Here is a 21086-nt window from a genome sequence, read left to right on the forward strand (position 1 = left end):
AATGCCAAATTGCGAGTTGATAACAAACACACATATGACCATCTTGTAGATGCATCTATTAAAGTCATATAATATGTAAATGGTCCACATGGTGGGTGAATGGGCCCATATATATCGCCTTGTATACATTCTAGAAATGCAGGGGAGTCAACCTTAACTTTAATTGTTGATGGTCTAGTAATTAATTTGCCTTGGGAACATGCAGCACAAGAGAATTCCTTGAATTGAAGAATCTTTTGGTTCTTCAAAGAGTGCCCATATGAATTCTCAATTATTTTGCGCATCATATTAGAACCGGAATGGCCCAACCGGTCATTCCAAATAATAAAATCATTTGAGTTTGTAAACTTCTGGTTTACTATGGCATGTGTTTCAACCATGCTAATACTTGTGTAGTATAAGCCGGAAGAAAGAGCGGGTAATTTTTCGAGCACATATTTCTTACCCAACATCATTGTAGTAATATAAAGATATTCAATTTTTTCATCATTTGTAGTCTCAATATGATAGCCATTTTGGCGAATGCCTTTGAAACTCAGTAGGTTTCTTTGAGACTTACTACAATATAATGCTTCGTTAACTGCCAAATTTGTTCCTCCGGATAATAAATAAATTAGCTTTTCTGGAGCCTTCAATTAATCTTGTACTTCCAGATATTGTATTAACATTGGCTTCTTTCATCACCAAATAAGAGAAGTATTTCTTATCTCTTAAAATAGTGTGTGTTATAGCACTATATATAAGACATATATCATCGTGGTTGATCTTGGGTCCAGCTGATGACTTGGGAATTTCCATATTTTCGCGAGAAATGGCGTTCAACTTGTTCCAAAGGGAAAACACAATTTATAGAGTCTCGTGCTGATAACGTAATATAAAATAAAATTGTGTATTAAAATTAAAAAGCAACAAAAGGCACATAGAGAGAAAGAGAAAGCAAGAGAGAAAGCAATGAGTAGTACTTTTCTATTTTCTCTTTCCGGATGATTTTCATCTACACCACATATGACTATTTATAAGCAAAAGTAAAACTTGGGCAAAAGAGCATGCTACAGTCAGTGGCGTATGCAAGATTTTTCATAAGCGGTATCACATTTTATATTGAGAATAAATAAATAAAGAACTGTGAAATCATATTAAAAAAAGAGAGTACAATATAAATAAAACACAACTCACATATATTACTATAACTCTTCTCATGAGTATTTATTTTTTGAAATATATTTAAAATAACCTCATTAAAAATAATATTTTAACGTTTTTTTATATGTATACAATGCACCAAACTATCACTAAAAAACTCATCATTCATTTGATTCCGCAATCGTTTTAATCAATTTCGTTGGCAAAAAAAAAAGATGAAAGGAAAAGAAGAAAGAAAAAAATAGCACAACAACTAGGAAACAGCAGCATCATTTGTGAAAAATATATAATTATCGCCAAAGAATACAAAAATATCTGTAGACTTATTGGTATAGTGCTTTTTTAAGTTCTCAGAGGTTGGTGGTTCGAACCTCTCCTATCTAGATGAGGTGCAAATATTTTAAGACAGCAAAATGAAGCTGTGAGGTTTTGAACTCAAGACCTCCAATCCAAACTAGAGGTGCCAGACCAGCTGAGCTACAACGCTATCTATGTCCAACAATGTCATTTTATTGAATATATCCTGATTTCGTTTCTGCTTTGTACACATTTAGTGAATTTCTGTCGAAGCAGTGTCACGTGACACCCCTCGGGAAAGGGTAAATCCGCCCCTGGCTACAGTGATGGCCACATGACATGCACATATGCTATCCACATTTATTCATAACATCTTTTACTTTTCTCTACCTAGTCCATTTTCGGCTTTAATTTTCTTACGCAATGGCCCACCTTCACCTTGCTGACTTTTACCCTATAGAAGAAAGGGGATGAAAGAAAATAAAAAAAATAAAAAAATAAAAAAAATCTTTTTCGGTTAATGATCTAGTATTCAAAATTTAATCATCAGATTAATTTTGATTCATGATGTGTATGTTTTATTAAGAGGGAAGCATTTCTTATCAAGGATTATTTTAGTCTCTAATTTGAATCCTAAACTTCTGATTGAGAATGGAGGAATCCCATGCATGCTTCACATTCTTTTGTGGTCTTTTTGTTTTTATTTACGTAACTACTGAAGTAAATTAAGTAGAGTTGTTTCTGGTTTGTATGTACATATCATCCTTGGTAATAAAATACTTATTTAACCAAAAAAAATTAAGTACAGTTCAATTTCTCATATTGACGGTGTAGATCTAATTAAACACTCATATACAAATAATTATAAGTAATTTTTATGAAAACGGTAATTAATCTATCACTGGTAAACTATACTCAGAAAAAAATGGGTGAGTGGGTGTGTGCGCGGGGGGGGGGGGGGGGGTGGTTGTTGAAAATCGTCAAGGTAAAAACATTAATATTTCAATTTGTTCATAGAAATCAAAATATGCAAATTACTTGCACAAAATTTATACTCGTAACTAACTAAAATCGAAGCTTTAATAAAATTTTCAAAATAACTTGTATCATTCCCTTCTCAAGTTCTAGTAAACTTGTTCCCGTTTCTTTTTGTGTGTTGAATATCTCTTCAAAAATACTTACAGATAGGACCACTAGAATGCAGTATTAGCGATTGCATGAGACAACTTATCCGTATTTGGTGTTTATATCAAGCTAATAGATGCATGACACGTATTTGCACATAGACTTTTCACACTTAATGGTTAGTTAATATGTATTCTTCACCTCATTAAATCACTTAATTATAGTAAATTTACATATAAACTTTTGGGGCGAATAAGTTTTTACTCCTGTATATCTACATTCTGTGTGAATAAGTATTTGCCCCTGTAAAGCTAAATTTCGATGCACTAAAGGTATAGAGTCGTTTAAAAAGTAATTGCAGACGGGGGCAGATTTATGTGTAGGATAAATTTTCTGTGTTTATGTACATATATTAACTTTTGAATACCTTAAACAAATGCAAAAGGTTAGGTTAAGCGGTTCAGGTGTACAAATTTTTTTCTAATTAACGTCCTAGGTTCGATTCCGATCGACAACATTATTTTTTATATTTAGCTTCTTCTTTTTTTTCTTTTTCGAATCCCCTGAATGAAAATCTTGGATCGTCACTTATTGCAAATAGTTTTATTTAACAAAAATTAAATATTGTGATCTAAAATAAACAATAAATAACCCACTATAAAAGGTTAAAGTTACACTAATAATATAATCCTTTTTTTTAACCGTATGTCTGAATCATTTCCAAATTCCAAGTCAGCAATCAAATTAATCCACTAAATTGCCAAGTAAAGGACATCAAATTATTGTTTTACATTTAATAATCAAACAAGAAAAATACTCTGACAACGCGTATTTCCTCTTTGATCAAATATTAGCTTCCTTTCTAAAATATGAAGTATAGACTTTATGGTGTCTTCCAACTGTCATTACCAATTTTATTGTATTATACTTCAGTTTTCTTACTATTGATCCGAACCAGAGGTTTTAAAAGGCGAGAGCGTAAGGCGGGGCGTTTTACGTCTACCTCAGTGAGGCGTAAGCCTCGAGGCACGGGGCGTAAGCCCCATGGGGTTTTAATTTTTAGTATTTTATAAAATGATATAATTATAATAAATACTTATAAATAGGTGAAATAGCGTAAAAAATTGAAGAAAACTATAAATAAGTGATATATATATATATATATATATATATATATATATATATATATATATATATATATATATATATCCACCCCCACAAAAAAACTAATTAGAACAATCTATTATACGCTACTTACAAGCACAAGTGACCGCTCGTTACTTTTTTGAGATAGTAGAAGATAAGATAAATAATTGGAAAAGAATATATATTAGGCATTCTAGCAATAAAAAAAGGTCTTGACTTTTAAATTTAATGTTTCAGTTCCTTTTTAAAACATTTGAGTAATTACATGTTGACTTTTGAGAATTTGGGCATTATATTAAGGACTTATTTAACAAATTTCGTTTTAGTTTGAAGAAGTTTTCTGAGCTTACGCCCCAACACGCCCTAACAAAAAAAACTCGCCCCAAACGCCCGGGCGTACGCCCCCAATTGCTAGGCGTATGCCTTTGGAGACTTTCGCCCCAGGGCATTTTTGATACGCCCCGCCCCAGGGCTAGCCCCGAAAACGCCTTTTAAAACACTGATCTGAACAAATGAATCACAAAATTTGCATGCCCCCCCCCCCCCCCACCCCCAACATCTTATAGTCAATATATAGGGAAATTTACGTAAAATATACTCTTCGACCATCTAATTTATCAAACTTGGCAGAAGTATACGCTACATATATACTTGTGTTAAGGAGCCGTTTGGACATGGTTTGAAACCATGGTTTCAAACCACGTTTGGACATGCAATTTGGACATCTTAAGTTGTATCTTCTCTTATAGACATAAAAACCCTATAAGTTGTGAAAACTATCAAAACATTCCCAACTCTTATACAATCTTACCAAATGAGCAAGTCATAGTTCATAACGAAATTAATACGTTACTAGAAGACCTTTCTAAAATATACAACATCAATTGATCAAATTTTAGTTCAATAAAAAAAAAATTTACATGAATAGTAATGAGGTTGGTAGACATAAATAAAGATTGGTGGAAGTTAATGAGGTTGGTAAATGGTTGGTGGGAGTAATTATTAAAAATATCTACCAACTTTGGGTCTCCTTTTACAAAATATAAACTTATGAGTCAAATTTTATATTTAAAATTTTTGAAATCATGGTTTGAAACCCCAAATTATGCCTTTTTGGATGATTTTAGGCTTCAAACCATGGTTTGAAACCATGAGATGAAATGCATGTCCAAACGCTGGTTTCATCTCATGGTTTCAAACCATGGTTTCAAACCGCATGTCCAAATGCCTACTAAATACACTTTTATTAGTATGAAATACATGGTAAACTGCAGTCAGATAGTGTATTCACAAATCTCAAAAGTAATTCCAACTGTTTCGATTGAACTTCTAAACACCGGCATGTAGAATAAAAATTACATTTGTTTTTTCTTTACCAAAATGCATCTAAAAAATTGATAGAAAAACAGTGATAATTTGGTGGTCAATTCAAAATTACAATCAGTACTAATTATACATCAATTGCTTCAACTGTGTCATAATCTATGGCTAGCCTAACTAGTTCTGGTGGCTCCTTGTTATCGCTATACGAATTGTCATCTACCTTCCGTGCCGTGTAGTCCCATCGGAGTGCACCATATCTTATACGGAGCAACGTTGCATCAATTTCTGTTGGAACCCTTGACCCGAGCTCAAATACTCAGCAAATGTTGCCACGTAAACACCACAAACCCTGAAAAAAATGGAAGAAATATATGAATAATTCAAAAGGTATGAAAAAAAAAGGAAATGTAATCAAGAAATATACATGCTCCGATCCCAGGATATTACTGCGGCATATTCTCAACATACAATACATCAAGGCTATCAATCTGTCTCTTGTCCTTGTAAGCTGGGTGTTTTGTCAAATCGATGTCTTGTTAGTCTAGCAGACATGTAGCAAGCTTGTGTATTTCAGCCTTAACAATTGCGTTATGGCATGCGGCTTGATATGAGTTGTAGACATAAAGTCGTCAGCTGTCCGAGTAAAGTTGTCAAATGTCCGATTTTTGAACCAGTAAATATAACAAATATACCTCTGTTGAATCTACATGACCTGTATCAGTCTTCATTTGTATTCCAGCATCATGGTGTATGTAGTCGTCAGCTGTCCGATGTATGTCACTGTCGTGTACATGAACCGGAGCCTCACCGTCAAAGATCTTAAAAAAAGAGTGTATTTGTTAAATCCATGTATGCATATTGAAAACATTTGTATCTTGAGTTATTGATCGTAATTGTATTTCGGTTCATGTATATACTTGTATTTTGGATATTTGTTTCATGTATTTGTATGTATGCATATGTATTTGAAGTAGGTGTAGTTGATTCTCAGTTCATCACTGGTTCAGATACACAAATATATTCAAATACATATATAGATATGTATACATGTACTTGCCTTTCTTTCGCAAGTAGTAGAAAATGACGTCAATGTGCTGAAATAATTAAATACATATAGTTAGAACAAAAAAAAAATACATAATGTACTTCAATAAATGTAAACATAAGTCGGGGATTGCACCTTATCATTCCACAGTTGCCCAGTTAGTGATAAAAGGTAGAACCGCTTTTTATCATCAACAATTGTGATGCCAAAATTGTACTTACTTCCATGCCAAAAAACGGCCATCTTCTTTTTGTAATAGTCTTCCTTGTTCTGTCTATAGAATGAAATTAAAAAAAATACATACGATTATTTGTTATAGTATGTTTTTCACCCGACAAGTAGTCTCTTACGAAGCCACACACGATATTTATCAAAAAGCTCTGTATCTAGGGGACCGTGATGGGATCTTACTCAAATGGCTATTTTTTGGTCAAAAATACGCACCCGGATCATACCTGAACTACTTCATGTATAATACATATTCAAAAATTAACGGTTGAATACACAATACAATCAACATACATTAAAATGTAGATAAATACACACCTGAAGCTGAGTCGAAATCCGTCGTGTAAGGGGAAATCTATTATTTACTAGCACGCTTGTTTCAAGCAACTGATAGATGCAAAATGATTCGTGTTTCCTCAATTTGGCTTGGAAGCAGCTCATCAGCCAAGTAAAACTGAGATATAGGTTGCACATCCTCAACGACTTTGTGTGGCGTCTCTAAAACTGAATGATTCACGTATTTCCCGACATTTTTTCATGATCTGGTTTTCCAGTTCATCACTGGTTCAAATACACAAATTTATTCGAATACATTTATACATATGTTCAAATACATGATTCATCATTTGTTCAAACTCCTATATATTTAACAAAAATTGAACACCCAGAATAAAAATACATATAACTCAAACAAAAAACTGAGAATCAACTCCACATACATTCAAATACATGTATACATATGTTTAAATACCTGCTGTTGACACCCAATTTTGATCCTCCATATTTTAAATTAACTAGTCAAGCTTCTTGAATTCAAACAAAGTGAAATTCATATTCATAAAAGTCAAAACAAATATTCTTCTTAACTAGATTTGATGTTATTTTGCCATTTTGTTTGGCGAAATATCTTAATATACATCATATATATGTTACATAAATTTTAAGTATTAATTTTGTTAAAAAAAATAAGTGTTTAATTGATATTTATTTCAAATTGTCCAAATATTATTTATTCCGCATTTGCAAAGATATATATATTTTACTTTGTTAAGTCAAGAAGCTTAATTAATTAATTGAATAAATAATTTATCTGCAATTTACATGAAAATGGTCATGTATTAAAGACAAGCAAAAGGATTGCCAGACAAGCCATATTCTCCAATTAGGCCCAAATAACTCAAAAAATTCCCAGCCCAACTACACCAATACACGGCCCATGTTTCTTTTTCATTTACTCTCTTAGTTTTGTTCTCTGTGTTTAATATATGTAGTGTTGTTTTCTCTTCTTTCGTTTAAATCTCGAAATATTTAGCTAAGGTTTAATTGTTTGATTTCAGCATGAGTTCATTTTATTCTAACTGCCCTTTGGTTCGTAAAGCACAATTTGTTTATATCTTCTCTCAGTGTCCTTTGTATGTTAAAACGAGTTTAGTTTAAATGGATGAATGTGTTTCTAGTGTTTTTTGGGCTGCTAAGATTATATATAACGCTCATGTCCAGCATTATGGTGTCTTCCTTTATTAAATGGGTGTTTAGATTCAACTAAAATGAAAATTGTTGTTCCAAGTAGTTGCGACTTGTAGTTTTAGTAAAACTTACTCAATTTGAGAGAACTAAGTTTGGTTTGAGTTCGTGATCTGTTTGGTGTTGGAATCCTTTAACTTCCTCTTGTCCGAGAGGATGATTGAATAGTCGAATGTTGTTTTCAACTCATGACTTTAAAATCTGAATTTTCTTTAAACTAAATTGATTTTCGAAGATATATGAGTCAATTACTTTTCCCTCAACTTAAAAATTAACTTCTGTCCAATTTTATTTGTCAAGATATGATTTGAGTTAACACCAAGTTTTTTAATGAGAATTAGTGCGGAGTTACATTAAATATGGCTAGATGCATCCCGGTAACTTGCTGATAATTTAAAAGAATAGAAGCTCATAGCAGCCGCCTAAACACCTCTCATATGATTCATGTACCTTAAAGGGATTAAGGCACTGTTTTGTTTCAAGTTCACTGTTAAACTCGTTAAACTTTTGGATAAGGCACTAGTACCCCCTCAACTATGACCGAAGTTGCTACGACACACCTTTTCTTTCTCTCGCTCTATTACCAAACCCCCCCCCCCCCCCGCCCCCGCCCTTAAACTTTTTAAAAATAAAATAATTATCCCCCTAAACATTGATGTGGCAAGAAAGAGCGATGACGTGTCAAGGAGAGTGTGTTTCACTCTCTTTGGGAGAGTGAGAAGCATAAAAATGTGGAAAACTTATTTTTTTCTTAAAAATATGTATTTTCTTAAAATATTGAAAACTGAATTGTTTTTAAAAAAATATGAAAAATCCTTTTTTTAGAAATCTAGTTTTCCAAATTTAGTTTAAAAAACAGGTTTTCCACATTTTAAAAAATAATTAATTTTTCCAAATTTTTATAAAATTCAATTTTTTCACATTTTGACAAGAAAAACACTTTTTCTGTTTTTTTTTTTTTTAATAATCCAAATTTATTTGAAAAATAAAAGGTGTCCTAAAAAAATGAAATCATGAAAATCAAGATTTTTTAAGACATTTTAAAAAAATATTCAAGTTTTCCATATTTTAAAAAAATCCATGTTTTCAGTTTTGTTTTTTTTTTCTTTTAAAAAAAAACAGGTTTTAAAAAAAAATCAATTTTTCAGATCTTTTAAATATCCATTTTTCATTATTTTTTTTGAAGAAAATTCAGTTTTTCATGTTTGTTTTTTTAAAAAAAAAAAAAAAATTGACACGTAAGTGAAAGAAAATTACAAAATATATATATATATATACGTGGGGCAAGGAGAGTGTATGTCACTCTCCCATATAAGAGTGGACATCAGCGTTTGGGGGGGGGGGGGGGGGGGTAATTATTTCGTTTTAAAAAAGTTTAGGGGGATAATAGGACCCAAGAAAAGGTAAGGTGTGTCGTAGCAACTTTGGCTATAGTTCAGGGGGGTAATGATGCCTTATCCCTTACCCTCTGTTTGGATGGTTGCTTCCCGTGGTTCATTAATGTACAGTATGGTATGGTACAGTATAGTGTTGTATTGTATTGTCATGTATTAATGAACACAATGTTTGGATAGATCGATCATTTGTTGTGGTTTAACAACATTTGTATTATTTGGTTTGATCAGTATAGTATTGTATAACAACTTATAAGTTTACTAAAATAATCTTAACTCTTATATATATATATATATATATATATATTAATAAAACTCGTAAAGAATAAAATAGGAACTTTAAAAAATAAGTAGGTAGTGGGTGGGGGTGGTGGAGGGGTGGGTGGGGGTGGTGGAGGGGGTGGTCGTGGTATGAGAGTGGGGGTAGTGGGTGGTAGGGTGGGGGGTGAGTGGTTGTGGGGGTGGGGGTGGGGTTGGGCGGTGGTGAGGGGTAGTGGGTGGGGGTGGTGTCGGATGGGGTACGGGTGAGTTGTTGTGGGGTGGGGTTGGATGGTGGTGAGGCGTAGTGGTTGGTGGTTGGTGGTTGGGGTGGCAGAGGAGTGGGGTAGTTGGGGATTGGGATGGGTGGTACGGCAGGGTGGGGTGGGGTGAGTGGCGGGGATGGGTTGGGGTGGGGTTAGGGGTGGTAGGGTGGGGTGGATGGTGGAGGGTGGGGTATAATGGAGAAATGAAATACGTAAATAAGGAAAAACCACCAAATTCGTGATTTTAAAAATTGGGTCTGTTCATGGTTATATAACCATGGAATGAACCACGGGTTTACAACACCATACCACATAATTTTAAAAATAATGAAAACAAACATGGTTTCATAGAAAATCATACATTAATGAACCACGGGAAATCACCATCCAAACAGGGGGTTAAACTTTCAAAAAGCTCAGATGCAATTTCAATCTAAGTGATCATGCCTATACGAAACTCTGTTTGCCTATTTCTTAAGAGTAAAAACAGTCCATGTTTAATATTTTGGAAGTTTTCTCTTTGCGTTAAGAATGGTATAGGATAACTCAATGTTGTTTGTTAGGCAAAAAATGTCGAGTATTTAACTATTAGACGACCCTCTGGTTGTATAAGTTTATTTTAAGCAAGAGTAAGAGGTCACTATTTGTGTGTGATTTGTGACATAGTGTGACTATTTCTCGGGGTATCATTAGCTGATAAGACGAAGCTTTTCTTCCTGTCAAGGACTTCAAGTATGGTGCAAAGTGTGTGTTGAAATTGTCCTCTTAGTTGTCGAGTTTAAAAAATGATGAACAACTCAACGTGATGAGTATGAGTCGAGTTTTAGTTCGTTTGGCAGTGGCTTTAAGTCATTAAATTCCCAGAAGTCGACTTAAACCTTTGGTTTTGTAACTGAAAGAACTGATAATGCATTTTAGCCTCTATTTAGCCCCACTAGATCTCTGTTGTGGAAACATATTTTTAAGTGTTTAATTTTCAACTTAGTTGGGTGTCTTAATTACACGAGACGTGTGTTTTTTGGTTAAATTGATATGTTTAAGTTTCACAAATGTCTGTTAAGTACTGATTGGCTAGTAATCATTTCTGTCTCGTTTCACATGCTAATCTTTCTTCTTTCTTTTCTTTTGTATAAACGAGTCCCATGGACTCCTTTCCACATTCTGAGTTGGGCCGGAAAGCCCAACATAATAACCATCATCGAGTCAGCCTGCTCGCATGGGCCAGCAGCCCAATAACATTAAGGAAAATTTACAACCCATAACTACCTCTAAGACTTATTTATTAGTAATAGCTATCTTTTTTTTATAATTATATTTGGTAGCTTAATTATTTATCAAATTACCATCTATAACTTGTTTTTGTAACTGCAGTGTATTTCCCTAAAAATAAGGTACCTCTCTCCCACTTACCCACAATCTTTTTTTTTTTCAAATATTTTTCTCTCACCTATCAAATCTATTTTCTCCCTCACCTCTCTTTCTCTCTCCATTCCATCTCCTAATCTTTTAAATTGATTTTCTCTCACCTGCCAAATTTATTTTCAACCTCACACCTCTTTCTCTCTTTGTTCCATCACCTACGTAGATCTCATTTTCTCTTACAAATCAGAAGAATCCTACAGTAGTAGTAGCAGCCATGGTCGACGACGAAGTGAAGCCATGGTCAACGACGGAGTGAAGCCATGGTCGACGACGGAGTGAAAAAAAGAGCTCTAACAACGGTGAAGGACGACGGAGTAAAGCTTTATTAACTAGTCCAATTGAAAGTCTTTATCTCCGGATAACGTCCTTTTTGTAGCAATCTGAGATGACTCCACTTTCCCACGAAACACCATTGATGAGAGTTGTGGAGCTTAATGCCCACCAAGTGTTTGATAAAATGTTTCAGTATATTTCAGTGTATTTCTATGTATTAACAAACAGTATATTTAATTTTCAGTATATTTCAGTGTATTTCAGTATATTATTTCGTTGTATTTCAATATATTTATCTTTTTTTGGTGTAAATATAGTGAATGTTTCAAATATAGAGCCTATTTTTACTACACTTTGTTTTCACGACTTTTGTATTTCGCTGTATTTCAATGTATTTCTGCATTTTGTATTTCTAATTTATGAAACAGTTTCTGATATATTTCATTATATTGTATATACGCATAATACAACTTTATATTTCTTAAAAAATTAACCATATTTCATTATATTTCAGTGTATATTTTTTTGTATTTGGAAGTTTTTAGATCTTTAGTGGTTTTTGAATTCAAAAAGTTTTGATTGTGATAAAAGTTGAGAGAGATTTGTAAGCTTTTATGGAAGAACAACCGTTTTGCGTGATTTATGAGAAGTTTTAAATTGAAGCCCATAATTTTTTTTTTTAAAAAAAACTGTTCCATAAATAGGGCCTGATTTTACTCTTCAAAGGATTTGTGTGAAATATGGTTGATTTAATTTGACTTACTATTTAAAAGGAAAAGAATATTATGTTCCAAAAATATAGGCTATTTTTTCTCTCAGAATTTTTTTAACAAAATATGTTCCAAAAATAGAGCCTAAATTTACTCTAACGTGTTTTAGATTTCTCTGTATTTCGCTATATTTCACTGTATTTCAAAAATATGAGATACAACTGAAATACAACCAAAAGCAGCTACGAATTGTAAATCTTCAACTTATAACTATAACTAGTAGAAGCTATTAAAAGGTAACTATTTGTGTAAGTTTTCCAACAACCCAGGAGAATGGGGCAAAGCCCTGATTAGTTAACTCTATCCTTACCTTTATTTCATTTCTTTATGTGTTTGTGCTTGTAAAAAATTACTAAACATTTTTACTTTCTTAAGCTAGATGAATCCTAGCGGAATACGTGAGAATCATAGTCGGTGAAATGATTGAATGTTGTTCTTATGATATTTTCCATCGTTCAAAAATCAAAATGAGCTAGAGATTTTCAAAGAGTGAAAATGGATCAACATTTCAGTTTTCTTCTTTTCAGAATAAGCTCAAGGCAAAAAGTAGCATTTTTTCCAGATTTTACAAAGAGACAAGTTTAATTAACGGAAAAGGGCCAAATATGCCCCTGTACTATCGAAAAAGGGCTAAATATACCCTTCATTATATTTTGGGTCTAAATATAGCCCAACCGTTATATAGTTATACTTAACCCAATCTTTATTATTTTAATAAAATAATTATTATGTGATATGTCACCTCACTTACAAACTCAATTTTGCCCCTCTCACTCTCTATTTACTTCCACCCCACCTCCCCTTACTACTACCTTCCTTATGCCCTGGTTAATTAAATACTAAAGAATGACAATCAGATTAATCAAATCAAAAGTCCATATCACTGTTAAAAATAGTGCTATAATAAAAGGAAGTCGTAAATATACTAATATTAAGATCTTTTTTATAATCATGTCAAGCTTTGTCCTTAATAAAATCAATTTTGGCTCTCTATGAATAGATTGGGATAAAACATTTACTGTGGGTTAAAATTTAATCAGTTTTTGAGATCTGAGTACCATTTTTTTGTAATTATTGGCAGTTAAGTGAAAATTTGGATGTGGGTTCTAAGTTTTCACACATACGTATTCACATGTGCTTTTGGCTATTCAAGAACCGAAAAAGATTGCATCTTGCCCTCTGTAGATGGGTAGGTTTACATTACGTTGAATTTTTACTTTTTTGAGGTGTTTCGTTTCGAAAAAGATTGAATCTTTTCCCCTGTACACATCATTCATCATGCCGAAAAAATAATAAACAATCGCAATGAAAGAGATGTCAAATGCATTATAAATTGATAGAGGGTCAACAAGTCAAAATCCAATTGATTCAAAGCCAAGACTTTAGCATTAATGTTGTGCATTTGAATTTTCCATGACTTAAGAATGGAAGGTCTTCTTCAGTCCTTGGTGTATTTAATCAATGGTGGTGGGCATAAGGATGGTAGTAGTAGAGGGGAGGTGGGGTTGAAATATAGGGAGGAGGAGAAAATTGGGTTTGTAAATTAGCATAATATTTATTTTATTAAAATAATAATGCCATCAACTTTAATTGTAAAGGGGTATAATGTTCAGGTAGGGGATATTTGACCTTCAGTTATTTGTAACTATATTTGACTCTTTTTCGATAGCTTATATTTGGCCCTTTCCCGTTTAATTAATGTCTTTTTTTTCTTGAAAAATTGATCCTGGCATATGTGCCATACGAAACATACCGAAAAGTGAGATCTTCTCAAGGTCTCTAGGCCTAATAGCTAATTTTCAGGATCATCCAAAGGGTTTTGAAGCCCGAACTTTGCACCTCCAAAACAGCCCTAGAGATACATTCTTAAAAAGGGAGATCTTTTTTAAAAAAAGGGAAAAAGTTCTTATTTTACAAAGTTAAAGCACTTGTTGCCCAATAACTTAAAGATCACGCATGTCTTCGAGTTAAAAGCAAACGAGTTCATTAGCGGGTTAAGAAGTTGAGTTATATTTATAATTCAAAGTTTTAGTAAACCGTACACATTTTGAAGAGATTCATTCCTTCATAATTAGCCCAGTTATAAAATTAATTCATTAATTGAATTAAGGACATAATTAAATTTCATGATTTTTAAAAGTGAAACACCCCCGAAAGCTCATTTTCCAAATAAGATATACTTTCTTTTCCAATTAATTAACCATGGATATGCCTCTTTCAAACTTTATACATATAAATCCTAGACGCATTTTACAAACAAGTTATACAAGTTTTTAGCCATAAAATGTTAGATCAAACCATTCTTTCGGTGCTTAAAACCTTCCCGAATCACCGTAACCCTTACTCCGTTCTCTGATTTTTTTAAAGGTTTTCAAAAAATTAACAAATCAATTCCCATTCAATAAATTAGGTGGCGCACGACTCTGCTTGTTCACGACAAAGCAGCCAAATTATGAGAACCTTTTATGCGTCCGCGTAAAAGTGGACCGTAACACCTGCTTCATCAATGGTTCAAGCTCGTTGTCTGCTTCTGCTTTTGGTTCTACAACTTTTTTTTGCCTTGCTACCCGAAGCTCCAGCACGAATTTTTCTCCTTTTTATAACTTTTATGGCATCTAATTTTTTTTTATTTTTTTTTGTAGATTTTGCAATCTTCGGCTTTTTTAATCCTTATTGAAGATCATGGATTTGCTTCGTACACCTCTCAGCAACCATTCTTTCGATAGAGCCTGCAACAACATCATCTTGTTGTTGAGAAATTCCTAAGTCAAAAGAAGGACAATCGAAATTTTGTATAGTAGAGGGTGAAGAAATTAATGGAGAAATAGAGAATTATTCTTTAAAACCCTAACAATTTGATACTTCAATTCGCTTGAAAGTAGTGAAAAGGAAGAATTTAATATGAAAAAAATACACTAATAGAAAAAGGAAAACCTACCCAAATATACTTTTCCCAAATTTTGCAACAATGATTTACAGATATGGAATCGTGCGAGGAAGATGGGATATGTAAATGGAGAAAAAAAGGTGATGATTAATGAAGAAATTGAGTGGGATAGAGGAGGTAACCTTTGAAAGTGGGATATGAGCGTGAGATACGGATAATAAAAACTTACCCGCACCGAGTGTTTACACCAGTGTAGTTAACTATAGGAGATAAACTAAAGTCTTCTAGGAGTTTTTATTTTTTTTAAATAAATAAAAAGTTAAAAAAGAGATTAGTAACTGACTCTATGATGCTAATCCACTGGATACTGGACATTGCTTCTACCCCTTGGCCACTTCAAAACATCATTTTGGGTATCAAGACTCAACTGAATTTTTTTGAAGACAAGACCATTAATCACTGTTTTAGGAATGCAATAAGGTTTCGTTTGGCAAATTTTTTTTGAACTGCAATGGTATTAATAAAAAGGTCAAAGGTGAGAAACATGGATAAATTGCAACTTCCCTCCTTCAGCATGAAACACCTCAAGAATTCCTTCTATCTGGACAAACAAATTCTCCAAATGTACAACTTTGATGTTCCTTAATGTTGTTTCTTTTGTTGAAGAGTGCTTTCTGTTAACGTCACTAACTGTTTGGGTTGCCTTCATCTGCTTTGTTTTATTTTCCCGAAATCATCCTCAGCATTCTTGCTGCATCCTTATCACCTCTCCCTAACATTTTCTAAGTTCTAATAATGTTTCTTTGTCGAATACTTGCGCAAAATCTTATCTTCTTCTACAATAATTATATGAATAAACACAAGACTACAGAAACCATAAACTTGAAAAATTTTACTCCTTGGAAATAGTTTTCTTACCAATATTGACTAAGAGGCCACGGTGTTAGGAGTATATTTGTTTAGCTTAATTTGCCTTTAGCTAATTGTTTAAGTTCGATGGGAAGAAGAAGTGGAAAAAATATGGATTGACAACAACAAATTTTTACGTGGTCTGCTGGGGACCAGGTTGGACTAGTAATATGTATCCTTTAACTTATACCAATATACAAATTATATTTACAGTATATACTTAATTACAATATTATATATTTCATGTACACTATTGTTAAAAATTTAAATTTTCAAACAGTACAAAAATATAAATAAAAAAATTATTCTAAATTGTGTATGTAACATGTTGAAATATGTGCATTATCCAAATTTGAATGCAAAAGAAAAGAAAATAAATATGGCCCAAATGGAATCTTTTCTTTTGAAATCAAACAAATTAAATTAGCCCTCAAAATTAGCAGGAATTCAATTACTACTTTTTAGGCATAGAAAATGGGATTTGTTTTGGGTTGTTACCGTGATAGTTTTAGGGGGAATCTTTCGGATGGTTTATGCTATTTAGGTCAGTTAGATAATTATGCTAAAAGATTGTAATGTTTTTTTAAGATAGTATAGTCACAAAACTTTGTCTACATTTTTCTGCAGATTTTTAGACAAACAAAGGAATTCTTTTTATAAATTTGAGAAAAAATATAACTTGTAATCTTTGCCAAAGAGAAGTACCACATCACCTTTCTTAGTTCTAGCTTTATTATAAATTGATTGATGATTGATGCTTGATTAATTGATGATTGATAATTAGAAATCTCACATCTTACGGAAACTTATACCAATAATATAATGGTGTAATATGAACTAATTATTCACTTTGATTGGACATTAAAATGAGCAAAAAACAGCTGAACCTGGAATAGGCATTAACACGTATTAATTGTCCATTTAATTGGATGACGTCAATAGTTGTGGTCTTTCCAAATATACTCCTATTTGTTCAAAATCATAAACTAAACAAATCTGAAAACAATGAAGAAAATGCCAAAAAAAAGAAAAGAAAATAAATAAATATATTGTTTTGGCCTTAGAGAGTGTCACCTCGCCGTTTTCATTCCTAGCTTTAGTATATATAGAGAGATAGATATATAGATTTGATAGTGTAAAAAATTTCTTGTGTATTTTTCTCTTTTTCTTTACCAATTACGGAAGAATTGTCAAAAACACATAGATGAGGACGCCTTCAGCCACCGTCGTCGTCACCCTTGTAAACATCTTGATTTATGTGCAAGCCCTGGGTGGCTCCTCCACCACTCTTGCCATCGTCTACGACGATGATCCCACTATCTGCGGCATAGTCGCTTACCAAAAAACCCAAAGTATCCAATGTTGGAGAGACGGCCAATCGATGGCCACACCTATTTCACCAAACGTTTCCTTCGAATTCATCGCTGGTGGCCTCGACGGCTTCACTGCTGTCCTCTCCGGTGGATCTTCGCTCCTCTTCTGGGATAGCAGTTTCGTCCCCAAACGGCTGTATTTCAGTTACTCAAACTTGTTAACAAACGTTACTATGGGTGATGCTCAAATTTGCGCCATAACGAACAGTACCCATAATGCTACCTGCTGGAGAGGCGATACGAGTCAACAACCGAATGGGTCATCACAATTCATATCAATCTCATCTGGTTCTAAATTTTCTTGCGGGGTTTTGGAAAGTTCATACAAGGTTGTCTGTTGGGGAAACAGTGATATCGCTTCAACTATCCAATCAGGATTTGGTAATGAAAAGATGGTGAACATATATGCAGGCGGAAGGCATGCTTGTGGGGTGAACACTAACGGGTTCTTAATTTGCAAAGGTGATAACAACGACGGTCAATTGAATGTTCCTTCTAATTTGTTTAACGAGTATATTGGAATAGCTATGGGAATGAATCATACTTGTGGAATTCATAGAATGGATCATACAGTTGTTTGCTGGGGTGGAAATGGTGCATTTTCAAGTAATGTTATAGAAAGTATAGCTTTTGAAACAGTCGCAGCTGGGTCAAATTTTACGTGTGGATTGACGACAAGAAATTTTTCAGTGGTCTGTTGGGGACCAGGTTGGACTAGTAATATGTATCCTCAAGGGGCTGCCCTTCCTTTACCAACCATTCTTCCAGGTTCATGTGGACAAAGTAATTGTCCTTGTGGTATATATCCGCATTCTCAATATCTCTGTTCTGGCAATGGTGAAATTTGTACGCCTTGTTGATTAATCCATTTTACCACCACCTACGAAGAAAATGGTGGCTGGACTATAAAGTAATGTTAAGAAATTTTTACGAAAGAAAAGAATAACGAAGAACTGGTTATGCATGTGATCTTGGTATAAAATTAATATAGTATACTTATTTGAGAAGTACTTAGTGTTTTTGGATTCTTGAAGTTAAGGGTAAAAAGAACTTGGTGTTATTGGATTCTTGAAGTTAAGGGCAAGTCTACTTTCTTAATAGTCTATACACAATACACACGATTTTATTCCTTCTAAAAAAGTATCCGCCTTGTAACTACATAATTTTTCTTACGAGACTAAAATGCTTCATATATTTCGTTTCAGAGTTCAAACACGATACATCTTATTAAAGGTAGAATATACACTTAATTGACTTAATTTGTGATCTCCTAAGAGTATCCATATCTGAAGCTGTTGCACGTTATTTTTCTTTGGGATTGAATTAGTCATACAAGGTTGAAGACCATGAACTAATTGGAGTGTGGAACTTAAATGACCCAAAAAAAGAGAGAACCAACCAAAGACCAAAGTACCCCAGAAAAAAAAAAAAAAAAAGGTTACCAAAATACCTTTTTATTGCGCAAAATGACTTAAATGACTGACGGTTGTTGGCTGCTTTTGCGCACTAAGTCCTTGCGTAATATAAGTCACAACAAATTTAAATGCACATGGCCTAAAATTTAGCCAAGTGGGAACATATTAGATAAAGTTTAGTGACTATACAATCTTAAAAAAAAATTACATTTTTTTAGCATAACTAGTGTACGTACCAGCACGATGCGCGGATTGTTTCAAAGAAAAAAGAGCGAAGAGAGATAATTGTAACAAATTAAGAAATTATACTAAGACAACATCGTAATAACATGAAAGAAGTTGAAGCGCAAAAAAATTGAATTCAATTTCAAATGGTTTAGTTTTCTATAAATAGAAATAGAAATTGTTCTACACCAGAATATGTTATTCATGACAAGAGATAATTGCAAGAAATGAATATAAGATTGGCTTTTAACTTAATATACTTCTTCAGAATCACTAAGGACCAGAATTTTATAATACATCTGACTGATCATTGAAATTACCGGGGTCTAACTTTTCCAAAGATCAACTCCACCCATATAGCTACCTATATTTTAAATCAAGCCCTCATCCTAACCAAATTTATATAATAAAAATTTAACTTAGGTATACAGACGGTAGCACTTCCCAGGTCCAGTTCGTCCAGCACGCCCTGCTCGTCGTTTTGCTAATGCTTGTGAAATTGGGATAAAATCCAGTGAATCAAGCCCCTGTTTTGGATCTAGACATTCCTCTTTGCAAATCCAAGATCGATAAAATAATATATACCATCAATTGTCAAAGAAGCTTCAACAATATTTGTAGCAACACCAACTTTTCTCTTTCCTGGCGGGGCAGGATCATAAATTATGGACTGTATTTCACTGGGCAAGGCACTATAGACAGGTAGTATGATCAGTTCAGGAACATTTTTACCTAGTCCTTTCATCAGAAGACACTGGCAAGCATAATCAATCTCCTCTTGACCAGTCAAGCAGAGAAGGATATCACCTTCAGGTTCTATCAAGTGGATATGCATAACAGTGATTAAAACCGCATCAAAATACTCACTTTCTGCCTGCTTTTTGTAGAGTATCTCTACTTGAAAAGTTCTTCCCGAGATTGTAAAGATGTTGCAGTCAAAGAAATAATTAGAAAATTTCAGTGATTTTATTTTGCAGATGTGACAATTAGATGAAGGTCAGGTCTTCTCTTCAAAAGTTGCTTAAGCAAACCAAAGAGAACATCAGTGTGAATTGTTCTTTCGTGTGTTTCATCAAGCATTATGACCGAATACTGGGACAAATTATCATCAATCGGATCTCCTCAAAAGCATACCATCGGTCATATATTTGATAACGGTTTACGCCCAAGACAATCTTCAAAACGAATACCGTAACCAACCTCTTTACCTAATCGACAACCAAACTCTTCAACAACTCTCTTAGCCAGTTACAGCTTCTAACAATGTCAACATAAACACATGTAGTTCAAATGTGACTAGTTCAAATGCCAATTCCTTCATAATTGCTAATAACTCAAATGGTAGACAATTTCCAGTTGCTAATAATCCAAGTGTTAGACCTAGATGGAATGATGACTTGTATTGTGATTACTGTCACAAGAGGGGACACACTAGAGACCTATGCTACAAACTAAAAGGATATCCACCTGGTTTTGGGTTTACCAATAAGAAGAGAGGGAACTACACTGCACCAAGGGCACACAATGCTAAAGTTACAGAAGAAGGGAAATGCAACGGTTATGGAAGTTCAGACCTGTAGAATAACTAGAACACCGCATATGGGGTTGGATCTATACAAGCTAGCCCAATATTCACTCAGGAACAATACCATCAGATTCTCAAAATATTGAATGATGAGAGAGCAACAATTGAGAGAGCCAACATAGCAGGTGAGTCTTCTAATAACTAATGTGTTTCGATTATTGACTCTGTTGCAAAAAATCACATGATTGCTGCTTTGAACTTATTGAATGTCCTACTACTGTGCCTGATTCCACTCCTAAATATGTACACCTTCCAAATGGTAACACCACTAGGGTCACACACATAGGAGGTCATACTCTTACAAACTCTCAAACCATCACTAATGTTCTTTATGTCCCTAACTTCAAGTCCAACTTACTGTCAGTTGCCAGATACACTAAAGAATTAAAATGTTCTATTAGTTTCTTTCCTGATTTCTGCATCTTTCAAGACCTTTTCAGTGGCAAGGTGAGGGGGATTGGTAGCATTAAGGATGGAC

General features: G+C 33.6%; 1 protein-coding gene across 1 annotated transcript; it reads left to right on the forward strand.

Annotated features, from left to right (window-relative positions):
* Positions 1-17214: 17214 nt before the first annotated feature.
* Positions 17215-18243, forward strand: LOC132038200 (putative serine/threonine-protein kinase-like protein CCR3). The gene has a single exon (XM_059428910.1). It carries the CDS (start codon positions 17215-17217, stop codon positions 18241-18243), a length of 1029 nt encoding a protein of 342 aa, XP_059284893.1.
* Positions 18244-21086: the final 2843 nt, after the last annotated feature.

This window comes from Lycium ferocissimum, chromosome 11 (genome assembly GCF_029784015.1).
Source record: "Lycium ferocissimum isolate CSIRO_LF1 chromosome 11, AGI_CSIRO_Lferr_CH_V1, whole genome shotgun sequence".
In the NCBI taxonomy this organism is placed as follows: domain Eukaryota; kingdom Viridiplantae; phylum Streptophyta; class Magnoliopsida; order Solanales; family Solanaceae; genus Lycium; species Lycium ferocissimum.

What these genes read in the sequence shown, in the direction of transcription:
- LOC132038200 (XM_059428910.1), top strand. Translation starts at nt 17,215, where the DNA reads ATGAGGACGCCTTCAGCCACCGTCGTCGTCACCCTTGTAAACATCTTG.